Below are 13,700 nucleotides of genomic sequence, written 5' to 3'. Positions count from 1 at the left end.
TTACGGTAAGAAGATAATAAAGATCGATTATTTAGTAGGCCAGTCAGAGGCCATAATTCAGGAAAGTGTGTAAAAGAAGTCCACGGTGGCCCTGTTAACTCCGTATGCAAGCCAATCCGAGTGGAATTGGTAGTCGCCTTTGGGAAAGTTGAGCACGCCGGACATTTGCTGGTTCATAAAAGTGGTAGGGAGCTTATCAACAATGAGATCATGCTGGAAGTAAAGGAAGGTGTGTTACTGATCACAATAACTAAGTCTAAACTTACATCATAGGGGCAAGTGTGGTTCATGTTGGAGTGCTTATTAAAGAGTCCGTGAAAGAACCCAAAAACGGGATTCGACTTGGGGTACTTCAGGAGTTTGCAGGCATCGACAGTGATGTTGTAGAGGAAGGGCTTGTAGCCATTGAAACGCTTAAGCAAAGCAAAATTAACCTGGAAAAGATAAATAAATAAATGATTTATATATTGATTCAAATTAGTTTATTACAAACCATCACTTTCGTTATGGGAACTTTGTACAGCTTAACTTTCAGCGACAAGTACTTAAAGCTCCGATTCTGGGACTTCAGGTGGCAGTACTCAAAGTCATCAAAGTCCTTGTCCCAGGAAGTGCACTTGACATTCGTGAACACCACCAGTGGAGCGATCTTTAAAAGCAAATATGAGTGTCTTTTGGTATTTCTACTAACTATAGACTTTGCTTACTCCCTGGATCAAATATAGGATCAAAATGATTTGACACAGCCTTGTACTTGTATATTTGCACATTGTCAGAAGCTATAAAGTTGCTGGCTTCAAGAGATTCGATCAAGCACTGCCTAAATAAAGTGTTTTGATCATAGTAACATCCGATATAAATGTACAATAATGCCATTTTAATCTGACATGGTCTATTGGAGCTGGTGATGGGAAGCATTATGAACGAATATTTTGATATCATTTGCAGGGTAATTGCTATAGTTTATTTCTTGTTTTGATAAAAATATAAAAATGTAATGTTCTTGATGACCTGCAGTCATTCAGCCATTACACTAATAATACATTTATGAAAGTGTAAGATATACTTTGATATTAGCACGATTGATTCCATAAGCAATCCAGTTCGATTCGAAGAGGTAATCTCCGATGGGGAAGGGCAAGACGTCAGTAAGGTGGGTGTTTACGTAGCTGACCGAAAGTTTTTCAACCATTAAGTCATGCTGGGAGGACAGAAAACTAAAGTCAGATATAAAACTTAAGTTTACTTACATTAAAGGGACAAGAGTGGTTGAGATTGGAGTACTCCTTGAACATGTTATAGAAATACTGGGCAATGGGGCTAGACTTGGTGTTCCTCAGAAACCGACAGCCGTCCACAGTTACATTGTAGAGAAAGAGCTTATAGCCACTAAATCGCTTCTTCAATTCTAAGTTAACCTGAAACGAAATCAGCTTAAAACACACTCACATCAATCGAGCCTGTTAGTATACGAACTTCGGTTTTCGTAATAGGTTTTTTATGCATGATCGCTTTCACGGAAAAGTACTTATACGTGCGATTCACAGACTTCAGTCGACAGTACTCGAATTGGCAGAACTCTGGGTCCAAATCAGTGCAAACAATGTTGGTGAACTCCACCTTAGACGTGATCTGAAATATAGTTATTAGCATTTTATTCGTTTACAGGATCGTCACAACTCTTTAAATGTATACAGAAGAACTATGAGTTCTACCCAGCGAAGGCTTAAGCTCATGTTGTGCCTCGCAGTTAGGCTTTCAATGGATGTTTCGGTTCTAGGCTTGTAAATACAATAAACAAGCTGGGTCATTGATTTCAGAATTACATTTTTGATTTAGTCTATCTATGAGGATCAAATGAGGTTGCTCGTTAAATTGGAATTAGACGTCCGATCCACGTTTACTGGAAATGCCTTTATTGATTCCACGACTAACTTGTTAAAGTAATCAATAACATAAAAATGTTGGAATAAATAATGTTCATTCAGTAGATTGCAGTTATAAAGAGCGAATGTTACACAGAAGAACCCTTTCCGAAGAGTTAGTATTTCAATTGATTTGATTTTAAATTTGCATTTATTAAGGGGAGAATGTTTGGTGCTATCCCCATAACCACTCAGGTGCAATTAGCTGTTAAAAAATAATTAAAAACAATCTAGACTCGCCGTTATGTGAATATTACAATGATCTATACTCAATTTTAAAAATATTGATAGAACATTTCGAATTTGTGAATTTCGGGAATCCCGCGTAGTGGAGTATTATAGAGTCAAAAAATACTTCTTTCCGGTTCATGACTTTATCATAAGTATTAGTTTAGTCAGAACTATCCACATTAAAATTAACGATGATACTTTTCATAGTTTCTAGCCACCGAACATTTTAATTGTCTGACGAAAGAGTACCGTAGACCCCAACCTCTGCCCGAACTACATCATCCGCCATCCATTTGGAGTGGAAGAGGTAATCTCCGTTAGGAAACGGCAAAACCTTCGTGAATTTCGTGTTTACAAAGTCGGTGGAGAGCTTGTCCAAAATGATATCGTGCTGAAATGAAAAGTTTTCTGTTAATAGCGGAACTACTAGCTAGTGTTCCAAAGGGTTCCACTCACATCAAAGGGGCAGGTGTGGTTCATGTTGGAATGCTCTCGAAAGAGACTGTGAAAAAAGCCGAAGACTGGATTTGACTTTGGATATTTTAGAATTTTACAGGCGTCCACGGTGATGTTATATAGAAAGGGCTTGTATCCACTGAATCTCTTGAGCAAGGCAAAGTTAACCTGGAAGTGGACGCATTCAATGAGTAGGAACCTGCAGGCTGTGACCTTACCTTCACTTTGGCAATGGGGATCTTGAATAGTTTGACTTTAAGCGATATATATTTGTAAGTACGATTCACAGATTTAATGCGGCAATACTCGAAGTCAGCGAAATCCTTATCCAGGGAAGTGCATTTGATATTGGTGAATTCTATCTTGGCAGTGGCCTATGAAGATAAATTGCTTAACTAAAAATATTCCCTTCTGGATAACTACTCACACTTTTCACAAAGTAAAATATTAAAATGCATAAAAGAACACCCTTCGAGTACATTGTTACTAATGTTGCGAAATTTTATCAGTCAGACTGTGCCGGTTCGATGTCTGCCACAAAAGAGTTACCAGAAAACCAGAAATCAGCCAACTATCCAGCAGCAATTATGTACACGAAACTCTTATAAAGCATTTAAAACAATTTAGATTAGTTTGGGTGATATGACTCATTATTTTTATTCTGATATTAAGTTATTAAGTTGGGCCATCAAACACCTCATTGTGATGCACGAATTTATCCTTCATGGAGTCCTTCTTCCATCAGGATAATGTGGCATAAACCGATGCAGTTGCTCGAAGAATGCCATAGGCTATCCAGTGGGATCTGAAGCGGAATTCGCCTTCAGGAAATGGTAGGACCTCCGTCACATGTTTATTGATAAAATTGGTAGTGACCTTGTCCACCAAAAGATCGTGCTGCAATGAGACAAAATATATGGCTTTAACACCGAAAAAGAAGTTCAAAACTCACATCGTAAGGGCAAGTATGATTCATATTGGAATGGGCTCTGAAGAAGTCGTACATATACCCGATGACGGGGTTTGATTTCGGGTACTTTAAGAATCTGCAGGCATCCACGGTGATGTTGTAGAGAAAAGGATTATAGCCACTTGACTTCTTGGCCAAGGCTAAGTTCACCTGGAAGAAATCAGCTTTCTTAAGCCTTAATATATGACCACAGCTTTTATTTACGCACTTTGATATCGGTGATGGGAACTTTAAAGAGTTTCACTTTCAGTGACAAGTATTTGTAGCTCCTGTTGATCGACTTCAGAAGGCAGTACTCGAACCCTGCGAAGTCGGGGTCGTGGGAAATGCATTTAATGTTCGTTAACTCCAATTTTGAATGGACCTAAAGGGGGCAGATGTTAACGTGACTCTTAAAAGAGTTATTGGGATTCCTCTTACTGACGTTAGGGCGCCAAGGGCCACAATGACCTGCACCTGGAGAATAAAGCCAACTCGCATTTCGAGGGTCAGAGGCTAAACTTAACTGAAAAGCAAACATTTCATGGCTTATGGATGGTGGTTATTTCAAAAACAATTTAATGTTTTTATGAAAATTGTTTTTGATTAGATCCAAAATGACATTTAAACGGCGTATTAAAGCAATTAACTAAATTTTTAATTGGAGCGATCAGTGACCTGGAAATAAGCACTCTCAGTCTAATGGCCACGCAGTGGATATCATCGAATGGCGCCATTCGTCTGCGCTCCTTCCCTGCCTTTACGAACTATGTACGGACATCTATGCGAGTGCCTGTGCCCTTTTCCATAATTTCTATTTTCTTGTATCGGATTTTTCCTTTTTTGCGAAATGGAGCGGCGCCAGAGCTTAGAGGCAACTTAAGTGGCTCAGAGTTTGTAATGCACAAATAAATGCGACGGGCAAACAAATGGGTGGTGCGGTGGCCGGCCATTGGTGGTAGGTGTCTATATCTAAATGGATATTATGCGCATATTTCCCGGGTCGCCGTTAGATAACTCGAATCGGAGCAGGGAAAGATAGATAGCTGGCCAGATAGATAGTTCGATAGATAGACAGATAGCTAGATCGATAACCGGCGGTGATAAGCGACCAATGACGACTCCTCCGCCGGAATGGGAATGGGAATGGGAAGGGGCAAACAATCAATTAGAATGGCAAAATCTTCGCAAATGCAATCAAAATCCTCGGAACGCAAAAGGGCTTAAAAAGTAATTCCCGAGCTAGAAAACTGTGGCCAGGTAAAAGGGTGATCTACGCTGGCTGGGTGAAAACGGGCGGAGAAGTGGCCCTGAAATCGCGAGGATCCCTATCGAAGTCTGGCGAAAAAGTCACCCACTTACGAGGCGGGGCAATAAATCGATTGCCACTGCAACCGCACTTTTATACGCGGGTTTATGCATTTACAATGCCAGCGATTATTGTTTGCTTTAGTTTACGGCCGGACTTTAAAACCAATCGATCACAATTGGCCAATTGGCCAGTGACCGAGTCGGTTATGTGTGTCATGTGAACGGAAGTTTGGCCAGCCAACTATCCGGAGAGTCTTCCGTACGGCATATGCTATCCCAGCCCCTGGGTAATTATGCGTACTCCCCGTCCCTCTCCTTTCCGGATGTCACTTAACCGGATTGCGCCTGCGACATCAAAACAAATTGCACTCCCTCGTGGATAGCACACAAATCTGATTAGAAAAACATTTACAAACGCAAATCGCAAGTTAGCAACGACGTTATCCTGTCGCCAGAAGGGGGAGGTCCGACCCACCCTGACATAATTTGATGTGTGAACTTTGGCCGGCGCAGGACGCCCGGGGATGGGTCTAATTTGATTGACGTCAACGCGTCCGGAAATTGTGGGAAAAAGGGAAGGCCGATGCACTGGGAAAAATTGTGATCAACTTTAGAAGATGCTGAAAAGGATTCTGAATAGTTTGATAAAGAAAAAAAAGAAACGTCATATTTTTATTTTTTTTCTTTTTATTGAATCAATCAAAGTTATGATTACAGATCCTAAAACTAATATTTCAATGTTTGGGTTAGAGTCTCTCTTAATGAAGTAATTAATTTCTCCCAGTGCGGGCAAAGGAAAAGTTTCACCACGGACCACAAGTGGCAGAAGAGTCTATCCGCTTGTGTGGCAGGTAGAGTCCTGCTCCTGTTGCCGTTTCTTCTGCGAGTCCGTGTCCTGGCCAATGGAAATGATATCCAAACAAACTCAATTTGGTTTGCTGCCAGCGCCTTTGATAGATTAGCACACAAAGCGAAAGAGGCGCGACTGGAGCGGCACGTGACCACCAGTTTCGGGAGGAGGATGGAGAATGGAGGATGAACTAGTGGTGGTGCAAGGACACTGGCAAACTCGAATTCGTATTCCATTTGGGAGAGCATACAAAATTGATTTGGTTGTAGCACAAGCAAAATATTTGCCAGAGGCAGGCAGCCATTAAACAGCTGCCTCTGCTGGGTTGGCGAAACTCAGAAATTGGGAAATTCTGGCTCCTGGTTCTCCACCAAGGACACGTGCCGGGTGGTGATGGGCGGATGGGTGGTTGGTGCACTTGCCAACGCCGCTGTCACGTGCCACAGGCGGCAAATTAAACAAGGCGCAACATGGGAAGCAAAAGTTTAACAATGCAGAAAATTGAAAAACAATCAAAAAACCCAGCCGCAGAGAGAGGAGAGCAGTGAAAGTTAAGTGCCGGCATGCATCCGAGGACACAGGATCCAGGATACAGGAAACAGGACATGGGATTGAGGATACGGATACAGTCTCCTGTTTGCTCAGAGCGCGCGCTGCGTTTCGTCTCACTTTATTTGGCCATAATTAGCTTAATGCGCGCAACAAACAAACCGGAAAAGGCCAGGGTGGTTGGGGAGCGGAAGAGGAAGTGCCCGTCGTGTTGCCATCCAAAAGCGAGCTGGCCATGCATGTCCTTGCCTGGCATTTAGCCAGGCCAATGGCAATGGCAAAGCAAACAAATGTCCCAGCAACATGAACCAAAACCAGTCCACAGAGTGCCAGAAAAAATAGCCCAAATTGGCTGCCTGAAGGTCGATGGGGCTAATACCCTGCTGAGCGCAGTAATATTTAAATCGACTTCAAATGCGCTTTTACAACATGCTTTTCCCTTTATCTGTTTGATAAGTTTCAATCATTTCTTAGCTTTATTTTTGATTTAATTACTAGTTCATTTCTGCCATTGACTACTAGTTCTAAAACTTGTTTAGGCGGACTACTTTCAGTAATCAGAAAGGTAAACTTTATTTTATAATTTTAATAATTATACATTACATCATAGCTTCAACTATGTTAAGAGCTCAGAAGGGTACAACAACAATCTTAAGTATTTATTTCTACTCTCTCAACCTACTCCAATCTTTTTTCTCAAAGTCAACCGCCAAGTTGATACGCCCCGAGGGAGGAAAATTGTCAGAAAAACGGAAACAAGGCAAACAGAATGCACGGAAAAAATTAAAATCATTAATCCCCTTAAAAGGTTCTTAATCTGCGGCTGCTGCTGCTGAATTTTGTTGCTTCATTTGCCGTCGTCGTTGAGTTTTTGCCAGCCATTTGTGGATCGCTGCTTCTGCATTACTCATACGCAGCGTTGCCAAGTTGGGCACCCCTCCCTGGCTATCTGCATGGTTTCTCCAAGTTTTTTTTCCTATAAATATATTGTTCTTTTTGCTGTCAATGAGGTGGCCGTTGGCTGTCATCGCCCTGCGACATCATCATATGACTCTGAGTCAGCCGACAATCAGCTGCCAATTTTGATTAGTTCTCCGGTTAAGTGAGATTATGTTCGATCTTCGGCCAGCAACGACCCTGGTCGGTTTGGAGCCACATGCAACAGTTGTCGATTGCCACCTCCGTCAGCGACTGCGATCGTAAATTGAGCAAACATGTGTGGCTGTGCAATTGCATTGCAAGTTTTATGGCTCTCTCCAGGGCCCACTATACACATATATATATATATAGAGATATTTTGTCGCATATATACTTGTGCGATTTCGAGTACGAGGCGAGGGCAAACAGTTCGCTTTATGACTGGCAAACCCCCCAGCCGAGGGGCAATGCAAAACCCGGCGCAATCAGCAAAATGTAAATAATTTCACAGCAACCCAAAATCGAACAGAAAGCAGTTAGACTGGAAAACAGGAAAGCAGGAAAGCAGGCGGCAGCAGCAGGCAGCGGAGCGTCTGAAAAGTGGCAAAACAAAGTGGCAAACCTGACGCAAATAAAATAATAAATTTTATACAAAATTGACAAGCTGGCTTAGCCGCAGCCACAGTAACTGATAGCCGACCACTTTCGATGGAGCTTGCGGTCGGGGGAAAACTGAAGGGCAAAGGCGCTGTAGTGCTGGCTACTCACGGACAGCGCTGCAACGCTTCGACAAACAATAAACAATAAACTATTAAAAATTAACAATAACAGTTCAGCGAAATCCGTACAGTAGCCAGTTCGGTTGGTCGGCTTACTGTGGGCTGTAAAAGTTAAGCATTTAATGGCGAAATTAAAGGCAGGCGAAGGCTTGCGCTGGTCAGTGGTCACGGCTTTAAAGAACTTTCGAAAGTGGATAAAGATACTTAAGAAGCTTATCCAAATAGTAAATCAGGGCACATTTTTAGTTTAAATTATAGCATTTCCTAACACATAATTAGGGTTCCTTTCCTTTAAGAAATTCATAATTTGTTCGGCGTGGACTTAACCTCCCACTCCACCCTCGCGAAATCTAATTAATTTCACCACCCCAAAATTTTGACAGGGGAGGTTAGATAGGAAGATACATAGATGATGTGGTGCCGGGCCACCCTTGTTTGGCGACTGAAATCAGAGGGAAAACAAAGGGAAAACTTATGTTTCGCTTCCATCTACAACTGCACCTCCCGCCCGTCCTCACGCCCGCACGCAGTCAAAGAAAAACAAAGCTCTAAAAAAGAAAACAAAAATAAAATAACAAGAATTTAAATTGAAATTATTTATTTTTGCATTTCGAAAGCGTTCGCGCGTGTCAAGGATTTCTCACGCGCACCAGTCAGCCCGCGAAATGATGACAAACCCCGTGGCACGGAGTACAAGTACGATTTTGCCACCCCTCGACCTCACCTTCCCTCCCTCCGTTGGGCGGCAAAAATACAGCGCCGCGCGCCTTTGCTTTTTTAATTTGAAAATATAAAAATAACAAAGCGCTCACGCGTATTCAAATGTCAAAGTCTGCCGGAATCCCCTCCTTCACTTCTTTCCCCACCCGGAAAATATGTTTTTGCATTCCTGGCTTCGCGGCAAGTCTCTTGTAAATCAGTCACCGAACGGGGATCTTATCTGAAGAAGCCCCAATGATGGGAAACATTTATGGTGAGGCTTCACATTTTCATTGGCTTTTGCATAAGGTATCTTTAAAGGAGAAATTTGGTAAAAAATATTCCAATTTTGATAATATAAAAATGTCAAGGGATGGTTATTTTAATCAGATTAATTGGCTATTAGTCAAAGTCCATGTAACATTGCTACCTTCAGAGTGTGAGAAAGAACATGTAAATTGGGAAATAGAAAACCCTTCTTGTAGACCCTCATATTTCATACCCCTTTTCCGGTCAAGGTCTGAAGGTCAATGTCGCCCTGAGAACTTTTCCGAATCTATTTTCCGCGTGGATTATCACCTCCGTTATGTCAACAAGATAACCCCGAATCCCCTCGAAGCAACAGCTGATCAACGATGACAACATAGCTGCACATTGAGGTGGGTTATATTTCCGTGGGATACCAACCCCACTTCCTCCCCCGAAAGCGGCGACAAATGCAGTAGTTAGCCCAAGACATCATCTCTTAATCCTTAAGCACACGCAGGAAAAACTGGGAACCGAGTACCGCCGTGGGAAAGCCAGAGGAACCCGGCACCTGCCTGTCCAAATTATGGAATATGCAATATGGTAAATACCTCCCGAGTGTGATGGATAAATCTGTAATCACACATTCTTACCGCTCCGCTACATCAACGTCGGAACTTCGTCGGGGAAGCCGCCACTCTGATCCGCTGGCTTACGCCGTTGAACCACCGGACTAAGGCAGTCCAATAATTTCCACGTCCCCACGCAGCGGGCCAATGAGTCGGACATATGTATGGGCCGAGGAATATGAATCGGCGGAGGTGGGTGGAGTGCACTGGGAGAAATTTAACTGAACAGGAACAGAATGAAATTGGGAGGAAGTCAATCATGTCCTTAGGACTATAACTTTAGTCCTTCTGTAGTAAGAAGGCTTATTTCAAAGGGATATTTTATACTATTAATATCCTTAGATTTATTATTTAATGAAGTTTTCATGTTAATTTCACCTTGGAACTCCAAAGATATCGTACGCCCATTAATTCTACTCAGTTAGTTAGTCAGATCTACAAAAATTTCAACTATTTTAATATCAGCAAATTGTGCTATAAATTTCTTTGCGCTTTATCTGATGGTTAATGTCAGTTTCTCAGTGTACGAGTAGACTTCATGATCGCTGGAACCAAGCGACAGTCACATCGGAGTCGATGGGTGAGTGTATAGGTATATGTGGTGTAGTCAGCCCACTCTCACTCCTGCTGTCAGCCACTCCCACAGCCGAACACCACCCACCACCTACCGCCTACCGCCTAGCACCCCCACCATTGCCAGTGCGGCTGCTGTCTTTCGGGTGCTATAAATCATAAGCAAACATTTTGATATTGTAATCCCCATTTTAATCCGTGCGCATAAAAAGCCAAAAATCAAACTTTTCGACATGGGCGGCGGTGTCTGTGATGTGCCTTCTGCATTTGCTTTGTTAGTTTTTCTCGCTCGTTTGGTTCGTGTTTTTTTCGCTCGTTTCCCCAAAAAAATTGATGGATTACCTTGGCCCCCCATCCCGCCATCCCCCCGAGAACCAGGTGATAAGAATTCTTCAGCTTCTGCTCGCCGCTTTCCGCTGCCGGCGATGATGATGTGGCAACTGTTGCTTTTGTTGGCCGCCTTGATTTATTAATTAATTATGTGCGGACGGAAACTGCGTCATTACGCGGAGTGTCGGGGTGGCGGAGTGTCGATAAAATGGCTAATAGGGCGCGATAACTTCGATTCGGCGGGCGGCGGGAGATCATTGGTCGTCGGCCCTTTTCAAGCGGTGCGGCGGCAACAGTTGAAAGAGCCGTTGGTGGAGCCACCCACAGCCGCTCAGGGTCTTCCATGTTTGATGTGGAATTTTGGTAGTCTATTTTTGTGGGTGGCTCCATCGCCATTCCCAGATTCCTTTGAAGTCGTTCCGCCAAAAGGTTGAGCAATGCTAAATGGGTAAAAGAGCTACTAAAGTTAGAGGTAGAATTGGGTTAGTTGGTTTCTGACAGCTAGAAAGTTCCTAGTGATGTGTGGTTGAGGATTACTTAAGGAAAATAACAAACCATCGCCTTTTGAATCTTACAATTTGCACTGCCTTCAACATTCCCTTTACAGTTTAGTAATACGAACTAAGTTAAGTTTAAGTGCCTAGATGCTGTCTGCGTTTAACTTGAAATCAACTAATATATGCATTCCCGTTTCCGTTGATCCTTTGTGCCGGAAATGACAACCCATTTACATCATTTACCATTTCCCATTACATTTACGGCCACCAGCCGATTGATGTCTGTCCATCGGGGGATAACTGCACCCTTAATTGATTATGTCTAGCTTATTATCTCCCGAGTCCAATTTCCATCTCTCGTGGTTCAGAACTCTGCCCCCCGACACCTCCCCCTGCCCTTACCACTCAACTCAAGGTGTAATTACTATGGGGAACAGCTGATTCTCCTAGACAATGTCCCAAAATTGGTCCCAAAATCCCAAGGAAGTGCAACAGTCGAGAGGGGAAGTCCTTTCGCTCTCTTTCTCGATGTCCTGGGGAAATTGCGTAGCCGACCTGTGCGCATGTAACACATAGCACATACAGAGGCGACGCCCCCAGACTATGGCACGCCATCGGGGGGCGTGGCTAGTGAGCAGCGAGTACCCAGCGAGTAAGCCAATCGGAACGGAGTGAATAATCAGCGAGTTCTCGGCGAGTGGCTGGAGATAAGCGCGCGGGGAGGGAAATACAATATCCGGAGTCAGGAGTCCGGAGTACGGAGCGAAATGTGCGTGAGTTTTCCGCTCCTTTTTTCCACTCCTTGCTTTCCGTTCTCGGCATTTTCCGCTCCTTTTTCCACGTGCCGTGCATAAATCGGCCAGCAATCGATGTAACTTGCGCCCAGGAGGAGTTCCGAACAGATGTCATCATATTTTTCTGCAGGTTCCGAAATTATGCGGCTCCTTTGGTGTCGCTTAATTTGTTTTTCCCACCCTGCCGTTCCCTTTTCCTCCCCTCCCCTCCACCCACCTTTTTTCCAGCTTCCTTTTTTTCGACGTGTGCCAGCGACTTGGTTACAAGTACTTTACGGTAATGGAGGATTTTCGCTTGAGCATCCTCTAACAGAAATTAATTTAAATCGATATGCGGCCAGAGTGGCGCTGTCTACGTGGCCATGGGTGTGCCAAGGGGGCGGTGGGTGGTGAGTGGTGGGTGTGCGTGGCATCCTGGCCTTTATTAATTAGCATCGTAATTTATTTTGGCGGTTTGATTGAGCTGAGGTGGCTGAAACTTCCCGGCGATGCGGATATTCCGTGTATCTCTGGCATTTCCAATGGCAATGTCAACAAGGACATGCCACGCAAACTAATGCACTGAACACACACACACTGACGCACTTTTTTCGAGGATGAGAAAACCCTTGCCATGTTTGCAGAGAAAGAAATGAGTGATGATCAGTCTAAGCCTTCATAAACCAGAAATATTCCCCAAAACTTCTAGTCTACGACTGCTAGTTTGAAGTTAAATTTGATCTCAGAGTTCTTCCACTGAAAGGGCATCTATAGTTTCCAATATCTTCAAAAGTAAACCTATTTTTCCAGTCCCACATCTCAGTTTTTCTCGCAGTGCACGTGTGTTTGTATAGTTTATTGACTGCTTGAAGGGAAGTGCTTTCCATAGAGAAACGGAGAGATTTTTCGCTAAGGAATGTAAGACTGGCCGCAAATCCTGAAAATTGACTTCGTCCTCAAGGACAGCGGGGGATGTTCGTGAGCTGGGTGGGGGTTGAATAGGGAGAGGGGCAAAGGGGCCAAGGGGGACCTGGGGGTAAACAGGAAAGGGAAATCAATGCCGCCATTTTGCGAAAGAGTTGCCAGAGAAGCCGCTCGCTACCCGCGTGGTTTTCCACCATCATCATAAGGCATACAAAATTAGTTCAGTCGGCTGGGGATTTGTGAGCTGGGAAATGGGCAGTGAAGTGGGGAAATGGGGATGTGGATGCGAGTGTGAGTGCGAGTGTGGATGTGGAAATGGGAAAGTGAGCCCGCGTCTTTGTTGCTGTTGTTGTCGCATCTCCCTACGCACCATCGTATTTCATTTCGTCATGTTTCGGGATTAGGCCGGATTAGTTTGGCGACTGAGCAATGGCTCCGAAATGCTCTGAACTTTTCAACTGCGCTGCCTGTGAACTTTTCGGTAGTTGCTTAAAAAAAGCAGAAGGAAGGCGGCCGGGGGAAGGTCGGAAAATGTGACGACGCGAATGTGTGTGGATGTAAATCTGAAAGGGGGAAGCCCATTTCTCCGGATCTCTGACACTTTTGCGCGCCTTGGCATTTCAATTTCTTGAGGTGCGTGCGACTGCTCGAATGTTCGGCATTAAGTTTTCCTGTTGCCAGCATCAAAGGATGATGAGTTTTCCCCCGCGCCGCCTGCAATCCGACACTTAAGAGATCCCCCCAAATGGCAGACACACTCCCCGGCACGTAGTCCCCATTTGGGTAAAAAAAGAACGCCATTTTCTTTTGGGTTCGCTAGATAACAGTAGATACCGCGAAAATACTCCCCTTCCCTGTTCGATATCGGGAAGTCTAAAGTCTAATTTCGGTTGCCCCTCTAATTGAAATTCGACCTGCCAAATTCCCACAGCTCTGGACTGGAAATAGTCATCAATGTAAAAGTGAGGAGATTAGGCCAAAGGACACAGAGAAGGATGTGTAATTACGTCGTCATAAACTCAATTCCCAGGGGGCTGAGAACCCTTTCAGCGGGCAGCAGT

General features: G+C 43.8%; 2 protein-coding genes and 1 pseudogene across 2 annotated transcripts; all 3 read right to left on the bottom strand.

The window, feature by feature from the left end:
• Positions 1–57: 57 nt before the first annotated feature.
• On the bottom strand, positions 58–1,736 carry LOC108113483. The gene is made up of 5 exons (XM_017224068.2): positions 1,716–1,736; positions 1,477–1,632; positions 494–649; positions 267–434; positions 58–213 (listed from the first exon to the last, which is right to left on the bottom strand). The coding sequence occupies exons 1-5, from the start codon at positions 1,734–1,736 to the stop codon at positions 58–60; spliced, it is 657 nt and encodes a 218-aa protein (XP_017079557.1).
• A 646-nt stretch (positions 1,737–2,382) lies between these two features.
• LOC108113484 lies at positions 2,383–3,338 on the bottom strand (annotated as a pseudogene).
• Positions 3,339–3,353: 15 nt separating this feature from the next.
• On the bottom strand, positions 3,354–4,062 carry LOC108113485. The gene is made up of 4 exons (XM_017224071.1): positions 4,003–4,062; positions 3,791–3,946; positions 3,565–3,732; positions 3,354–3,509 (listed from the first exon to the last, which is right to left on the bottom strand). Exons 1-4 carry the CDS (start codon positions 4,060–4,062, stop codon positions 3,354–3,356), a joined length of 540 nt encoding a protein of 179 aa, XP_017079560.1.
• Positions 4,063–13,700: the final 9,638 nt, after the last annotated feature.

This window comes from Drosophila eugracilis, unplaced genomic scaffold, assembly GCF_018153835.1.
Source record: "Drosophila eugracilis isolate 14026-0451.02 unplaced genomic scaffold, ASM1815383v1 contig_1781, whole genome shotgun sequence".
Lineage (NCBI taxonomy): Eukaryota > Metazoa > Arthropoda > Insecta > Diptera > Drosophilidae > Drosophila > Drosophila eugracilis.
The sequence above is the reverse complement of the archived record's forward strand: the minus strand, read 5'-3'. Positions and strand labels throughout refer to the sequence as shown.